This window comes from Clavelina lepadiformis, chromosome 2, assembly GCF_947623445.1.
Source record: "Clavelina lepadiformis chromosome 2, kaClaLepa1.1, whole genome shotgun sequence".
Lineage (NCBI taxonomy): Eukaryota > Metazoa > Chordata > Ascidiacea > Aplousobranchia > Clavelinidae > Clavelina > Clavelina lepadiformis.
Genome location: NC_135241.1, coordinates 6254484 through 6270277, shown reverse-complemented (window position 1 = coordinate 6270277; position 15794 = coordinate 6254484). Strand labels below are relative to the sequence as shown.

Genomic DNA, 15794 nt, shown 5'->3' with positions numbered 1-15794 from the left:
TCCGAAATATTCCCATGGTGCTGATGCCGTTTCCTTCTTCGTCACCGGCTTGGCAAATAAAAAATTAAGGCTTTCACAGAAAGCGCTTTGGTTTTAGTTAATGCAAGGAACTAAAGAACACGCGACTTAGACAAACGTCTCGTAAACTTCTACAGACTTCCATCTACAGACTTCCATTACAATTTTCTAATTCATTCAACTTTCTTTTCTTTGTCGGAAATTGGCTCATAGCACTATAGTTCATAAAAACAATGCGAGTGGTTTTTAAATTATATGCACAACATACTTACTTTCTCCATTTCAGTCAGATAATTGAAATGTAAATAAACAAAATACTTGTTTCATAAACGATTTTTCCGGAAGCGAATATATTCTATGTTATTGGTTCATCAATGTATACTGTTTAAAATCTAAAAACCTGTCAAAATGTTTATTGACTTTTTATGACTTGACAATTGCAGTGATAAAAAGATATAACACTCAGTTAATGAACGCAGCTTACCGTTTGCTACGTTTTGTTTTCCACTATATACACGGTTGCAGAATTCCCATCACGCGATAAGCCTCAGTGGTATGTCAGTTCCCTTCTCTTAATTACTTATAGTATTATCACAAGCGATACATTTTAATCGCCATGCTTTCCATTATAGCTAGCTATGATCTGCTTAACCTGCAGCTGTGTCTTTGCCAAACAGCATATAGACAAAATCGAATGATTTTCCAACATTTGTATGTGTTCATGTAATACTCCCTAACTATGCTTCACGACATACGGTTGCTTCTTTCAGTGCAAAATCAGATAAAAATATAAAAACAAGCAATGCTTCAGCAGTTATCTTTGACAATTGAAGTTATTTAGTATTCCTCGGCTTTTTTCGGCGGTTCCGGCCCATCTTTGCTTGATTTAGTTTCTTTGACGTCATTGCTTTGTTCCAATTCTGCAATAGTTTGCGATGTTGAGGAAGATGACGAAACCGATTCCACGTCGGTGAAATGATTGTTTTTCTCTTTTGGAGAAGCAAGGTGAGAAGAAGAAGAGGAAAATTTTCGGAGCGATGTCAGTGGAAGGGAGAAGTTTGAAGGTGAGCAGAACGAAGTCGGAGAAGAAAAACTGCCGTCAGCAAAATTGAGTCCATAATTCGGAAAACCGATGGGAAAATTGGAGAGCTTTCCAGCCCAATAAAGTCCGGATGGATCTTGACAGTGACGAACTGATCCACTCGAATGACCTGTGGGTGAATTTTCATGGCTGCATACTCGGGGGTTTGATTCGTTCTGGAGTCGTCTGTAGTGCACAAAGAGCTAGCGTTATAAAAACACAAAGATGCATATTTTTCCTCTATGGCGTTTATTGCAGCAAAAGTGTTTTAACTGTCTTCTCATCTTGTTTTGGTTGCTTATAAATGGGCTGCGTACTCAGATATATTTATAATATAACAGTAAAACAGAAAATTTGGAAGTGCAAGAAAATGGAAAATTTAGAAATATTTAAATACTTTTGCAAACTGTATACGAATATAGTTACCTGTTTTTAGCGTCAGCCGCTCTATCTCGCTGTCTTCTGTTTTTGAACCAGTTCCCCACTTGCGTTGGTGTAAGTCCAGTGGCATTCGCTAATTCTCTTTTCTTGGACGGGTTTGGATAAGGATTCTGCAAGTACCATTCTCGCAACAAAGTCCGAGTTCTTTCCTGGTAAACGATTTTTAAATTGTTCAAAACATGGCAAGGTTTGAAAAAATATTTTCTTCTTATTTTGTATAATTAGTAAAAATTACTTTAAGGATGTATCCTGTTGAGATACAACAATTACACTTAATAAATTTTATGTTAAAAAATATTCTATAACACTGCATAATGTGTAATTTTGGCACATTTATATAATTTTGAAATAAACTCCACGACATTTAATAAAAAACACGCCGCGCCGTCAATGTTACCAAAAGTAAATTTTCATTTTTCTTGTTACCTTGAAACAATGAGTTTTTTGTTCTCCATCCCAGATTGTCCTAGGAAGCGGAAACTTTTTGCGGATTCTATATTTATCGACAGGTCCTAACGCTCTTCCGCGAAGTTTTTCTGCTTCCTGGTAGTGAGCTTCCAACCACAGAGCCTGATCCAACAAATTTAGTTGATGCCATAAATTATTTTAACTGATGTGTAGCAACAACATTCATGTAATTAAACCGATTTTCTAATGCTGGCTATGTTTATGGTACAAAATCTGTTATTTCTGATATCTGCTCGAAAAATCAATTTAGTTCCTAATCTTATAATATTAGTAATCCTTTGCACTATCGCTGTTGTTTAATTTCAGCCATTTTTAAAGAGTATCAATGCTTGTCTATATGTTATTTAGTATACATACAAATAAACAAAACAACAGAATTAAAAATTTAGAATAAATCCTAACAGCTTTAACCAATGCATGAAGTCGCATCAAATACCTGCAGCCGACTGTGCGTCTCCTTGTCGGTGAACCGGTGGTTTTCCAAAATGGCGTAGAGGTCGCGATAATGACCCTGATGAAAAGCGACAATTGCGCGGGCACGCAGAACCGTTTCATTGGTATTGAGAACTTCAAGTACTCCTGGTACTGCCGGTAAGGACCAGAGAAATCGAGCCAAACGTTCCACATCACCACTTTGTTGAAGGCTTTCGCAAACAGTTGCAATTTGTGACGGACTGAACGTCAAGGCGGGTAAAGGTAAACTTGGGCTTGAAAGTACTGAGGTTTGAAGTAAACTCTGACTCAACATCGAACGAAGAGCGGCCGCTGCCAATAGATCGGGAACGGCGTTCGAAGCCAGAATATTCGTTTGCTGCGTGGAAGCAGTGGCAAAAAGTTTTGATAAATTCATCTCAGTAGAATAAGCTGGTTGCGTGGTCGTAATTTGCGAAGTCTTCTGTGAGTTCGGATCTGTGCTCTCATTTCTACTGTGCAACATATCTCTCCTTCGATCTATGATCAGTAACCGATTCGGGAACAGCGATCACGTGGTCATTTGCCTTCCTCTCTTCACGACTGTAGTCAATGACTGAGTGACCGTCATAGACTTTCGCTTTCGTATCATATAGAGTCGCTTTTTTCTTCCATAATCCTTGTTATACGCGTGCGCATAGCTGCGATGTTTAATTACTTTCACATCAAACGTGTCAATTAGCGAAGAACGATGCGCTAGCGGATTATCTTTCGTCTTCTAGGATTAATGTAAATATTGACTTGCTTTTGATATGTATGTTCTTAAGTCAGCATTAAAATGACAAGCAATTTCTAAATGTAGGCGTTATTATGTGACCATATTACAGTATAGTATATTTAGGTTAATCATGACAGAGGTACATGTAATACATCGTTTCTCCTGGTCACGCCCACACCTGTACAGGCGTTTATTCTGCAGTTTCCATCATGGAAAATTAGTTTTGTTTTTGTTTCTGGTAAATAATGGCACCATGAAACTTGAGGTATATAGGTTAATTAGTTAATAAAACATCTATCCCTATATTAGTAAAACATTTGTTATAGGCATTTTGCATTTCCCTTTGTATTTTGGTTTTTGTAAAATGAATGAATTTTTAATTGGGATACCAAAAGAAAAATATAACATTTAATCAAATAAATCTAAATAAAGTACAGTATTCGATTTTAGTTTAAAAATATATAATAAATTGCTGCACCAAGACGACGTTTTACATGTAATAAACGTCAAACTTATTTTACTTCAGAAGAAATATTTGTCAGAAAGAATTGTTTCAATGCGATCGACTTCAGAATTGGAACTTTTGTGATGAAGCGACTTGTATTTTGCGTAAATAATTATTAATTCATTAAAACCGGTATTTAAAATAATACCAGAAACATTATCATTTAAAACAGTGTCTATTTAAGAAACATTATTATACATAATCACCGTATTTAATGTAATCCCAACATACTTTTCAACGCTAATTGTTTCGACTGAACATTTTATGGAGTGTCTTGTAGTATTTTTTCCATTGCTGGTCATGATTTTGGGTTTCACCGAAAAGACGTCTAAATATTTAGCCCTTTGTTAAGTAACAAGACTTTATTTGTTTACGTCACTACCCAAGCTGATAAACGTTAAAATCTTGCCAATAGATGTCAATTAGCGAGACTTAAACAAACATATTTGGCAGAGACTACGTTACCATGCATGCTATTGTTACGCCACAGTGGGACTTCGCGTGTCGTTTTTCGTGCTGAGTAATCTTTGTAGAAGCAAGATGCTAACAAGCTTACATCTATTAGGGAACAATGAGCATTATAAAGTCACAAAGACGCAAAATGACATGCACTGAAGTTGACAGGTTTTCAAAATGGATTGAGGTAATTCTGCGCCGGGAGACTTTATTCGAAAACTAGGTTTTCAAAATTTTCAAAGGCACCGCTCTCCTCAAAATGAGTATTTGCATTTCTAGAACGCAGGTAATTGTTTTGGTTTACGGTAAGGTCGCTGTTTCGTTTTGAAGTAAAACGTTCGACTTTGTTTCAAAGGAATGGGTAAAAAATTTCCGGCTAAAAATACTAAAAAAATATTGATTTTTCCGATCTTGCCACGATAAAAACTTTAATTAATCGATGTTGACTTTTTTATTAATCGAACTATTTCTGAAATCACTTTGATAGAGAAAATTATCATCACACAGTAAAGGGATTATCTCAAGTAAAAACAAAGTGTTAAGTTTTTTTGACAAAACTTTTGTCGTTTGAATATGCCGATAGCACTACAAGAGTTGGTTGCCATTCCTTTTGTGTTATTAGGACTAATTGCGGGAAAAAACAAGCACAGGGCACGCAGCCCAATTCAAATTCCCTAAGCGAATTACGCTAACCACTTTAAGATGCAAAGGGCGCACAATTGCATTTGTAGCAACTCCTTGAAATCGTTAATCTCTTTTGCTTATCCACACGCTCCATTACCAGTTACTTTTTAGCTTATTACGGCAGTTAATATCAACCGTGTCGAATTCTCTGCGCCGTTGAGGTTTGCTTGGCCTGTAACCAATGGCAACCCGTTTCAAATTAACTAAGAAACGGAGCGGTTTGTCTTGAGCCTCCTGCACGGGAAATGCAAAGAAATTTCTATATTTGCAACATGCTAGAATTCTTTCTGTAATGAAAGCTTACGCCGATCTGGCCGCCATAGCTGGTAAATGTTATTATCGATAATAAAATCTTTCCCAGTGGACAAGCGGCCCCTTTTCGGCTTTACCGCTTTCAGCAAGTTGAAGTCAATGTCATAATTTTGTATGTATGGAATGACTGTAGCTTTATATATTTTATGTAGATTAGCATGATGGCTAGCCATTAAGACAATACCACAAGTAGAAGCCTTTAAAAGATGGCAGTTGTACTGTCGCGAAAGCCGGACAAATACAATTTTTTAACTTTCGAAACCTACTCATCAAATCACTTTATATTGATTAAGATGGGTTCAGTTAAACTAAGAACCGGTGACAGTTACTTGGCGCGTGAATACCTAATGATCAGCATTAACTCAGTTTTTTTGTCATTTGTTGTGTTTCCGTGCTCATGGCACAGACGCCAATAAACGAAGAGCAAAATCAATGACTACTATTTGGTTATAAAATGTCATTTACCAACCAACAATACAAAAGCGGATTTCCATTGAGCGTTTTCTTCAAACGCTAAAAGGGAGAAAAATGCTCAAAATCAAATTTATCTTAAAGTTTAGCTTCAGTCTTGGATAATGGCCACCGGTACTTATTAGTTTAAAACGCTGATGCAAAACTTGGCCCATTAACAAAATTCGAAGCGATCAGCAATGAAGCGTTACTTAAAATATTTCCATGTAACACGTACAAAAGATTGCTCTTCTGCCAAGTATTGTCTCCTGACACAAATTCGAAGCAAAATCCATAATCACCTGGACCAATCCGATTCCTTATCCTCGTTTGACCTCAACACCTTACTGGTTCTTTGTTCAACGCATCAACTTCTTTATCCGGGAACGACGAAAATATTATGTCACACGTGTATCTTCGTTGCGAAAAGAATAGCCATTATGATTTCACACGGGAGAAATGGTCAATTGGTCCCTATTAGTAAATTCTATTGTGTGTTTTGCTATGTAGACCCAATTCTCTTTTCGAAGAAAATTGCTTCTGCCCGCATTAGTTTTCTTGTATAGTTGTGTTTTCGACTGTAGGTTGTCTAACTTGCATTGCTGGATAAAACATAATTTGCCCATACCATTCTCAATGAAAGTGAAACTACTCATATAACCCATCTAGGGATCACAATCACTCTATACACAACATATGTGTTTTAATGTAATATGTGATGACTTTTAATGGGTATTTCTTTTTTTTTATTTTTGGAATAAAAAAAAATTAAACGAACATATCCTAAGGAAACTTGATTAGAAATTAGTATTTTGGAGAAAGAGTATTGCGTAGGAATTTACTATTTTAATCGCTCTATAAGCGTTATAGCTCCATTATAAAGGTACATAGTGGTATTCAATTTAATCTTATTTCTACGATAAAATTGAAAACATTAGGATTTTTTTTAAATACACCTATATGTATATATATATATATATACACCGCAGACAGATTGCAAACATTAAATCAAGTAGAATTTTGTCGCACAACTTTCACCATCACATACATTGACAACTATATGCTAGCCGTTATGCCCTTTATGATATTTCATTCACTTATCAATCCATAATTTTTACGAATGGATTGAGACATTGTGGAATTAGACAGGCGCCAACGCGTCAATGCGCGCAACCTAGCGTGATCCAATCGCACCGCGTGATACCGCATCGACTAATGATACTCAACCAATGACGGACACCCTGGTAGTTTAATACACTTTACCGTTAGAGCTCTCCCAAAAGATAAACAAAAGTTCCTTACTATGAGGTATCGCGTTTTCCGAAATCGTGGCAAAACTCGAACTATTTTTCCTTGTAGCTCTCAACAATTCGATGTCGATAATAAGAAGGTTCGAGTCAAGCTAAACGCGAACTTCGTTATCGGAAGCGGCGGCTCAGTTGGATGCCAACGAATACCGCAAATGAACCGAAATTTGGTCAAAATTAAGCCATTTCGGATGTCAAGCGTTATTCATGGCCCAATGGACAATATGTCTTTCCACTATAATGCAGTTGTTTGTATAATTTTAAAAACAGACTATACTTGCGTTTCGTCGGATATTTTTATTTAATTTTGAGTAAAAATATTGATATCCTGTTTTAAGTGAGACCACCCCTAATATTAAGTGATATGAAACGTAATCGAATTATGCCATACGTCAATAACACAGTAGGATTACTAAATCGGCACTATACTTTACAATGGGCTGTTGTGTGTGGTCCAGTAGTGAATCATATAAGCATTTGAAAACTCATTTCTTTATTTTTTACAAAAGAACAGTGGATACACATGACAATGTAGCAGCGTACAATGCACACTTAATCTCGGCTTGATGTACCCTTCAAAATAATTATAGTAGTCCATATGTTTAGCCTCACTTTCTGATGTAGCTGGCACGTGTTTTCTGTCTTTTTCTGACCTCTGCACAGAGTTCGTGGTTGGGAGCCAAGCGGGTCATGTTAAACGTCATTCTTCAACCAGTTCCATTATATGCAATTGTTGCGGTGTGTGTAGTACAACAAAAAATCAAAACCTATCTATTCTACAACTAAGATATAAGAAAGTTGGATAACAACGGCATCGTGCAAAACATGCAATTATAGTTAGTTGAAACTTTCTGCAATCAGCAAAAGTTATACTTGTTAATCGGTTTAAATTAGTTTGGTATAGCAAAGCCGGGACAACGTACATCCTCTGAAAGAAATATGAAAGAATCAGCTTGCAGAGCTGACAAGCTGATTCTGAATTTAATTTTATATTTTACTCCACACTGGCCAGTGAAACTTAGCCGATCCAGTGGTGGCTTGCTGTTTAATAGCCGGCGCTGAGAAGTTTTATAGATCCTGGTTTAGACAAACTTTTATTCTCTGAAGTAAAACATATTTTTGCACTGCGATGAAATAGGATATTGTCTTCATGTCAGTTTGAAACAACCTGATAAAAGCTGTAAATTTAAAAAATGTTAACCCTTTTGTTTGGAAATCAAAAACGGTAGGCTACTGAATTGAAAGTTAGGAAAAGTTTTGAAGTTATTTTAATAAAATTCACAGAATTAAGAAACCAAGCTCTCAAAATTACAGTAAACGTTTGGTATTATCAATAAATTTAGGTTTTGGACTTCTGTCTTCCAAAGTTGTAATGATTCGAGCCAGTGAGTTGACTCGAGTCGGACTCGAGTCGGACTCGAGTAGCTTTTTGCAAAGACTTGACATTCCTGGAGACCTGTTTTAATTATTGCATAAATGACTTGATTTGACTCAAATCACTCTTTCCAAAATACTTTATTTGCGACTCGAGTTCGATGACTTGATTACGACTTTCTAGTATCTTCTGTGGTTTGATATTATTTCTCTGTAGTTATATTTACGTTTCTCCTATTGCCTTGTTAGCGCACCCGAGTGGCAAAGTTCTATTTGTGTTTTTTATGATAGATGGTGCAATTACTTTGCAAAAAAGTTTAAGTGTGCGTATAGGGAAACACAAAAGTTTTTATTACAGTATAGAACTTCTTTCTTTCGTTTGGTGCAGTATATCACTTTGAAGATTTATTTTAGCTTTACTAACACTTCTTTATCAAGCGTATTGGTAAATGGGTCAGCAAGTTTGCATTGATAGAAGTGCGATGCACTAACAGGAATAGTAGCTTAAATGAAAAAGCAACGGCTTATTACTACAGCTTCAAAAGTTTCCACAAAATAATGCTGCATTAAGTTAAAAAATGTGTTAAATGCAGAAATAGTTTTTTGCTCACTTAAACATTGTTTCATTTTTCTAGTCTAGTGCCGATTACTTTAACCATTTATTTTACTTCTGTGATCGATCTATGAACCAATGCATTTTTTAATAACTCCAAAAAAAATAATAGCTCACGAAAGCTGGTGTAGAATGTTTCCGAAGTATGTTTGAATCCTATGACGTCATGCCGTTTTCGCTTATGCCAACAAATTATGAAAAAAGATTGCACCATTTACAAACAAAAATTACGTGAATGGATAAACGTACACGAAAGTTCAAATAATTATCTTGGTAATTATTAACCTTATAATAATGCGAGCTCTTTAACAGCTTACCCTAGACTCCTAGAGTGTACTATTTGTAACAACAAAGAAGAATGTACTTCCGCTGATTGTCTTATGTGCAGGCATCAGCAGCAGGTATAGTGTGTGTATAGTTGTTGCAGCTAGCACTTGCTGACCAGGAGAATATTAGGATTGCATCGTTATATCTGCATGCTATATAGTTGTGGCAGAATAAACATTATGCAGTTAGTGGTGTAAGCTTGGTATTGATTTTTCGTATATTAGTAGGGTATACCAGAATCCACAAACTGATGTTTTGATAAGATATTTGTAAAAGATTTGGTTTGATTGTCATGTCTAGTATAATCTCACAATTGCTGTCAAAATATAGAGAGCTAGCAGAACCGCGATAGGGAACGGGAAATTAGCAGAAACGTCGGCCCTGATAGAATGAAATATTTCACCTATTTTTAACTGCGGTGGTAATTATTCACAAGAGTAACAGACATTCTAGTGTTAATATTACCTATCAACTTCATCCGATATCTAAACAACTTGAAAATTGCAACACTTTTAAACGTAATCATTTTCATAATAAAAATATTCCCATCCATTTTAGATCGGAGTATAAATTTTTGTGCATTCGTAAGCGATAAAAGATTTCAGCAGAAATGAATGTTATGCGAGATCAGATTCGCGTGGAATCATCATTATCAAGATCATCACTTCCTTTGCCAACTAAAAAGTTAAAAACGTTTCTGAATAACACAATCTTTTTAAGTGTTGCGTTAGTTTCATCGGCCAAATTAAGAGTTTTGTATTCTATGGAATGCATTTTGAAACAAAAAGTGATTATTTCTAAGTCAGTAAAGACCACACGGCCCGATGTTAAAGATAGACGGTTAGTGTGGGAGAATTGATATGCAAAAAGTTGATATTAGCTATTCGGGGTTTAATTGATATATTTAAATTAGAAGTTAAATTTAAGTTAAGTTTAGTTTACTATGTTACAAAATTTTAAGAATGGTCAAAAAGAAACTGTGAAAAATAGCTTGAAACATAGGATTTTTTCCGGTGAAGTAGTGAAAGGCTTTGAAATAATTTTGTCTGGTTTATGTTATTCAATTGTTTAAAAAAATTAAAGTGCTTTTGTATTATGTTTGCACATCGATGTAAGTGTTAGAAATGCAGTGTACATTATTTGTATATATTAAATGCTAATATATCTATGACTAACTAAAAGTTTTCATTTATTTACACAAAGAACAAAAGAGGAACAACTCGGTGTTAGGTATAGCCATTTGAAACACGTCTATAGCAGAATAAACAAAGTAAGACAAATGTTCCAGCAATCATTATTAAACTATTTTCCCAGAACTGAAATGTGCGTAGTTAGGTTTATACGAAAATAGTATCGGCATTTACTTAATATATAGGAGAAGTTCGAAATGTCATGCTGTTTATCGCCGCTCTTCGCAAAGAAGTCAAAACGATCCAGAAGAAAGGCGAAGAAAAATTTGACACATAACGACGGTAATCCCGTGCATGAATCCATTACAGCGCTAAACGATGCAGCGGGAGTTCCAGCTGAACAACAATACAACCCTGGTTTAAATTACATACCGAGACAAGTGGAACCTGGTAAAAAGATTTTAAAGATAAAAAGTTTTTAACGTAACGTGATTACTATTTTTTAACGTAAGAGGCAAATCCAAAAACAAGTTGGCATTCAATCAAAGAGTAGTTGTCAGTAAACATACTGGTGAAAGAATTTTTAATAATATGCAGTGGTTAAGCAGTAATTGCCAGAGTTGTATCGCAAACTTGACCTTCTATTATGACGAGAGGGTGGTCATGACGTCAGGTATAAATGTAAAAATATGTCTGATGATTGGGGATTGTATTATTTATGGTAGAGTGGCTAAGCGTTTTGGATGGAATACGTCTCCATGGGAAGGTGATTAGTAGCAGTTAACAGTTATTTTCAGCTAAAGAATGTCACAGATAAGAGCACATAAACTGGTAATGCTTTCTGGTTTTTACGGCAGTTACCGGTACCGGACTAGGCTATAGTAGAGCCAACAGCCAAAGCTGCACTGTACTGTAGGTTAGCATGTACACTAACCAGTACAAATACACCAACGGTAAGCTACAGTAGTTTAGGGTTATTTAACGCAAAATGTTCCTTTTATACATTTAAGTACGCCTATATAATTATGCATATTACTCTTTACTTGTCAGAAGGAACATACTAGTCATACTTGACCCAAATACCTGAGTAATCCCTGTTGGTTCTTTTATTGTGACGTAATAAGAATCGCCATCAATGTCATAATTAAGCAATGAACTTGCTTTTTTGCCACTTATTTATGGCAATAACTGCTTAACCAATACGTATTAGTACAATTCCTTTCACCAGCATATTTATTGATAACAACTTCTTACTTTAAGGCCAGCTTGATTTTGGACTTTTAAGCAACGGTGAAGGTACCGAGAACTAGTTTAATACGAGTTATTGTTTGTACAGTATTGTTACTTTCTCTCGGTATCCAAAAGGTGTCTGTTCAACACTTACAATATTTCTATTTTAAGATGCACAGTCTGAAAATGAAAACGGGAATTTTGAGCGAATGCTAGAGGCAGATCAACGCAATGGTAAGAACGTGTGTTTTAATTGTAGCTATTATTAAAATTGGTTAAACAAAAAGTGAATATTTGTTTTGCTTTTTGCAATGTATACATCAGTTTGATATCATGCTATATTTATTTTTATAATTAAAAAAATATACTCTCTTATGATGGTTCATATTTGTAGGTCCATAAGGTGGTTCATGTTTGGTTATTTCATAACCAAACATTTCATGTAAAATCAGGTCTTTGTTGACAAAGCTTATATGCTTCAGTTTGTACTAACTTAGACCGATTTATATTTCAGCTGACAAACCTGAAGCTCAAATACCAACAAGTCACACAACGGCAAACAATGCAAACATTTTTGAATTTCAGAACTGCAAAATTGGACAAGTGGGCAACAATAATTCCTCCACATCATATCACATAAAAAACTATGTGTATGCGACGCCCAATACACAATTTGGAGGTATACGAATCAATTATTTTTTAACTTTGTAAATAGAAAATAGCTTGTTGCTCATTTTACATTGTGATAGAAACATGTATAGATATATACAGAATAACAATAGTATCTTAAGTAGATTTAACAAAGCAAAGCAAGCAATAAGTAGAATGACACTTTTACAGCCAACATTCAAACTTGTGTAAAATCGGTTAATATAGATGACCAAAACAGGAATCAAGGTGAACGACATAACACAACGGCTAGCGACTCGTTTGAAGAGGATAATGTAAGCAATAACCCTGCAGATGAAGGTAGGCAAAACAGCACTATGGGATGAATGACTTAAACTGCAAAATTGCAACACAACGTTCTTCTCCATTAAATAATTAATTCATTCCAGAAAATGTCATACTAAAACATTTTGAAAGATTCTTGGGTAATTGTCAGGTCCGTAATTAGCTTGGAGCACAAGAAACTGTAGAGATTTTTTGGAAGGGCCAGAACGACAGCTTAGAACAAATATATTACCTTGAAACTACATGCAAGACACAATTTTTCTTGGGGTAACAGATTTTTTATAGGGGCTTATGTCCCCCTCGGGCTAGTTACGAGTTTGATTAATAGATTAGTCCAAAGATTAAAACGTCATTTAAGGGAAAGATCGTTGACAGAATAATACCACGATAGATATAAGTCCGTACTCAACTTGAACAATTTCATTAGCAGAAAAAGTTTAACAGCCTTTGAATTGTTATTATTTTTGTTTTTTATACGAACTTCATTTTCTATGATTCTGTTTTGTGTTGATCTTAATTCTTTTATGGAATTATTATGGGCGCCCGATTTGAGTTTGTTTTTGCGTATAACTGTACATTTTTCTTTGCAGAACACTCGCCATGGATGAATACTTTCCCCGACAATCATGCTAAGTCAGACTCGTCACTTCTTGCAAGTATTGAACAAAGTTGCATCCTTGACTTGAAAAACGACGTTGAGGGTAAATATTGACTTTTACATAAGAATTGTAATTATGCACCTGTACATGTGTAAGTTTCAAACATTGCTCTTTTCTCCCAATGAAACAGATAGCTCAGGAGCATTAAGCGGTCAGAATCAAACAACTACAAGCGATGACAATTCTTCATCTTTCACGCATAACCTCAATAAAGAACGTTCGTTTTCATCAACTTGGTTTTGGAGGATATTTGGTTACGGACCACCGACAGAAGATGGACCAGAATTTATCGAAATGCGTAATTTATAGAGAATCCTTTGAAGATTTGCTTGGACTTATATTACACAACACGTTCTTAGTGAAAGACATTTTTTTTATTCTTATTTCATTTTTATAATTCAAAAACTTTCGAAATGTAGTGGCCTGGATGTTTTTTTCGAAATTGATTGCTAACCATTTCACCATTGGTAACTCCAAAAGTGTATAAAAAGGTAGCGGAAGTGATTGTAGCCTATCATTGTACCAGTTTACTGCCTAGTGCCTGTATGTGCGAATACAGCAATCTTTGCGTTATCTTTTTTAAGTTACGGTATGTGATTTGACTTGCCCTGCATGATATGTTACGTTTTTTTGTTAGATCAAAATACAGGTTTTATGAAAACGGTTTTAGCCTTTTGTGCTATACAGCATATATAGAGATATAGTGACTGGATCGCTATAGCGATTGGCGATAAACCTGTTGAGAATTATAGTTTAATTACATAGCTTAAATTATGTTTTACTGTACAGTATATGCCAAAGTACGCTTTGAGCAGAAATTGCTTCCAGGCTATGTTAGCTTTTTGCAGCCACACCGTCATCGATATTTTTGTGTTGTTTTTTGTACCTATATAATGACTGTGGAAGTAGTAAGTGCATTTTCAAATAGCACACACGAATTTTACGCCCTTGCTCGTATTAATACAAATTCGTAGTAGTTTATAGCTAACTGCGTGAAACACTCGATGGAAGTGAAAATTTAAATATCGAAACAAATGATGAATTGAACAGAATTTAACGTGAAAACACAAACAAAACATTCATCTGTCCGCAGTGTTTAAAAGAAGTCTTTCTTATAAAAAGTGATCGGTTTTTAAAATCTAGGTGTGTAGGCTAAGCTATATAAGCTTATAGAAATGTACAAAATATTTTGGCTGAAAGATGTCTGTCGATAGGCATAGATAGTTTCTGTGAAATTCTTGGCGTGAACAAACTGAAATGTAGTCTAAATGATTACTTTTCACTGATATTTGCACGCTTATTTACAATTTGTTTAGGAAAAGCCTTTATACTGTTAATTTTTAATCTTTACCTAGCTAACTTTTATTACTAATTTATCAAACTATAACTAATTTTTATCATAAATAAAGTTATGGTAGCCTACCTAATTTGGTATTTGTAGAACAAAATAAATTATTCTGTTAGACTTCGGTCTTATTTTGTTATCGAACTATTGCTGGACATGGCTGTCAAAAATGGGTAGGCCTATATAAGTTTCATATTGTAAGGTAAAAAGAATAAAACAAACTTTAACGATGTTTTTAAAGCTTGAAATCCTTAAATTTAAATTATAGTAAGCTATACATGCAACTTGTGGCGTTTTTCATCTGAAAAAAAAACCAGGGAAAGTTCAAGTCCCACATGAATGAAAACCTAACTGGGCAGAAACATGTCTATTCATTTATCAAGTTCGTTAATGCCTAAAATTAAAATTCTGTAATAACTTATATAGTTTATATAAACTAAGCACAACAAAATGACACAGAATATTGAAAATTCTCTTTCCAAAATTTCATTAACAAAGTTAAGTCTAACATTAGCTATAGGAAAAAAGTGATTAAAATAGATAGCCTACCTACATGGTTAAGTCACAGTTTGAAGATAGGCCTACGTTTATCTTTGAAATATCATCAGTTCCAGGACAAACATGATACATTGTGCGTTTCTGTGTTTGAATCTTTGAGTGAACGAGTGCGATCATAAATACACATTGTTTAGTATAGGGTCGACTCAACTACAGAAAGGTGAACGACATTAAATCTTGCTTATACAGTATGAGTGTATCTAATAAGTAGTAATATTAATACTGAAGTTGGAGCGTATGCAGCCGAACCTAAAGCAGGAAATCACAATAGTAAAAGTTTTAAGAAAATAGAATTATAAACCATTACAAAAAGTAAAAAACTATTCAGCTGCATACGAAAAATAAACTTGCCATAGTCAAGTACAGAATGCACAAATGTTTTTACAAAACAACTGCTGTAGTCTATACTCAGCAAGCCAACGCTAAGTTACTTTACCAAAATAACGTTAAATGTTAATTCCGATTATTCACCCATCTCCCGTATTAGCTATAGCAAACTTTGCGACACCCTGTTTAAACAATGATTTTCGTTCCGTTTTGAGCTTCAATTAGTGGGAGCTCAGTAAACGAAATCCTGGTTAATTATTAATTAATGTGTATGCGAATTCTTATTCCAAATATGTAAGATTTGTGGAAAATTTGCTAGTATAGAAGTATGATTAGCGCTCTATCAATTCTATTTCTACTGAGTCC

General features: G+C 34.8%; 2 protein-coding genes across 5 annotated transcripts; one reads left to right on the top strand and one right to left on the bottom strand.

Annotated features, from left to right (window-relative positions):
• Positions 1 to 354: 354 nt before the first annotated feature.
• LOC143446160 (uncharacterized) lies at positions 355 to 3028 on the bottom strand. The gene is made up of 4 exons (XM_076945680.1): positions 2445 to 3028; positions 1967 to 2110; positions 1526 to 1689; positions 355 to 1285 (listed from the first exon to the last, which is right to left on the bottom strand). The coding sequence occupies exons 1-4, from the start codon at positions 2943 to 2945 to the stop codon at positions 856 to 858; spliced, it is 1239 nt and encodes a 412-aa protein (XP_076801795.1). The 5' UTR covers positions 2946 to 3028; the 3' UTR covers positions 355 to 855.
• Positions 3029 to 9317: 6289 nt separating this feature from the next.
• LOC143447328 (uncharacterized) lies at positions 9318 to 14141 on the top strand. 4 transcript variants are annotated; one of them, XM_076947375.1, is made up of 8 exons: positions 9318 to 10065; positions 10429 to 10495; positions 10601 to 10805; positions 11757 to 11819; positions 12100 to 12264; positions 12462 to 12554; positions 13130 to 13240; positions 13329 to 14141. In XM_076947375.1, the coding sequence occupies exons 1-8, from the start codon at positions 9836 to 9838 to the stop codon at positions 13505 to 13507; spliced, it is 1113 nt and encodes a 370-aa protein (XP_076803490.1). In that variant the 5' UTR covers positions 9318 to 9835; the 3' UTR covers positions 13508 to 14141. The 4 variants fall into 4 exon arrangements, with proteins under 4 accessions (XP_076803490.1, XP_076803491.1, XP_076803492.1 ...); XM_076947377.1 differs by having other exon boundaries at positions 9958 to 10336; XM_076947376.1 differs by lacking the exon at positions 12462 to 12554.
• Positions 14142 to 15794: the final 1653 nt, after the last annotated feature.

Bases quoted from the DNA above. Each gene is read 5' to 3' on its own strand.
- LOC143446160 (XM_076945680.1), bottom strand. From the start codon at position 2,945: ATGTTGCACAGTAGAAATGAGAGCACAGATCCGAACTCACAGAAGACT. The intron at 1,690-1,966 runs GTAACAAGAAAA...ATCGTTTACCAG, and splicing joins AAAAAACTCATTGTTTCAAG to GAAAGAACTCGGACTTTGTT. The intron at 1,286-1,525 runs GTAACTATATTC...TGTGCACTACAG, and splicing joins GCGGCTGACGCTAAAAACAG to ACGACTCCAGAACGAATCAA.
- LOC143447328 (XM_076947375.1), top strand. From the start codon at position 9,836: ATGAATGTTATGCGAGATCAGATTCGCGTGGAATCATCATTATCAAGA. The intron at 10,066-10,428 runs GTTAGTGTGGGA...ATTTACACAAAG, and splicing joins CCCGATGTTAAAGATAGACG to AACAAAAGAGGAACAACTCG. The intron at 11,820-12,099 runs GTAAGAACGTGT...TTTATATTTCAG, and splicing joins AGAGGCAGATCAACGCAATG to CTGACAAACCTGAAGCTCAA.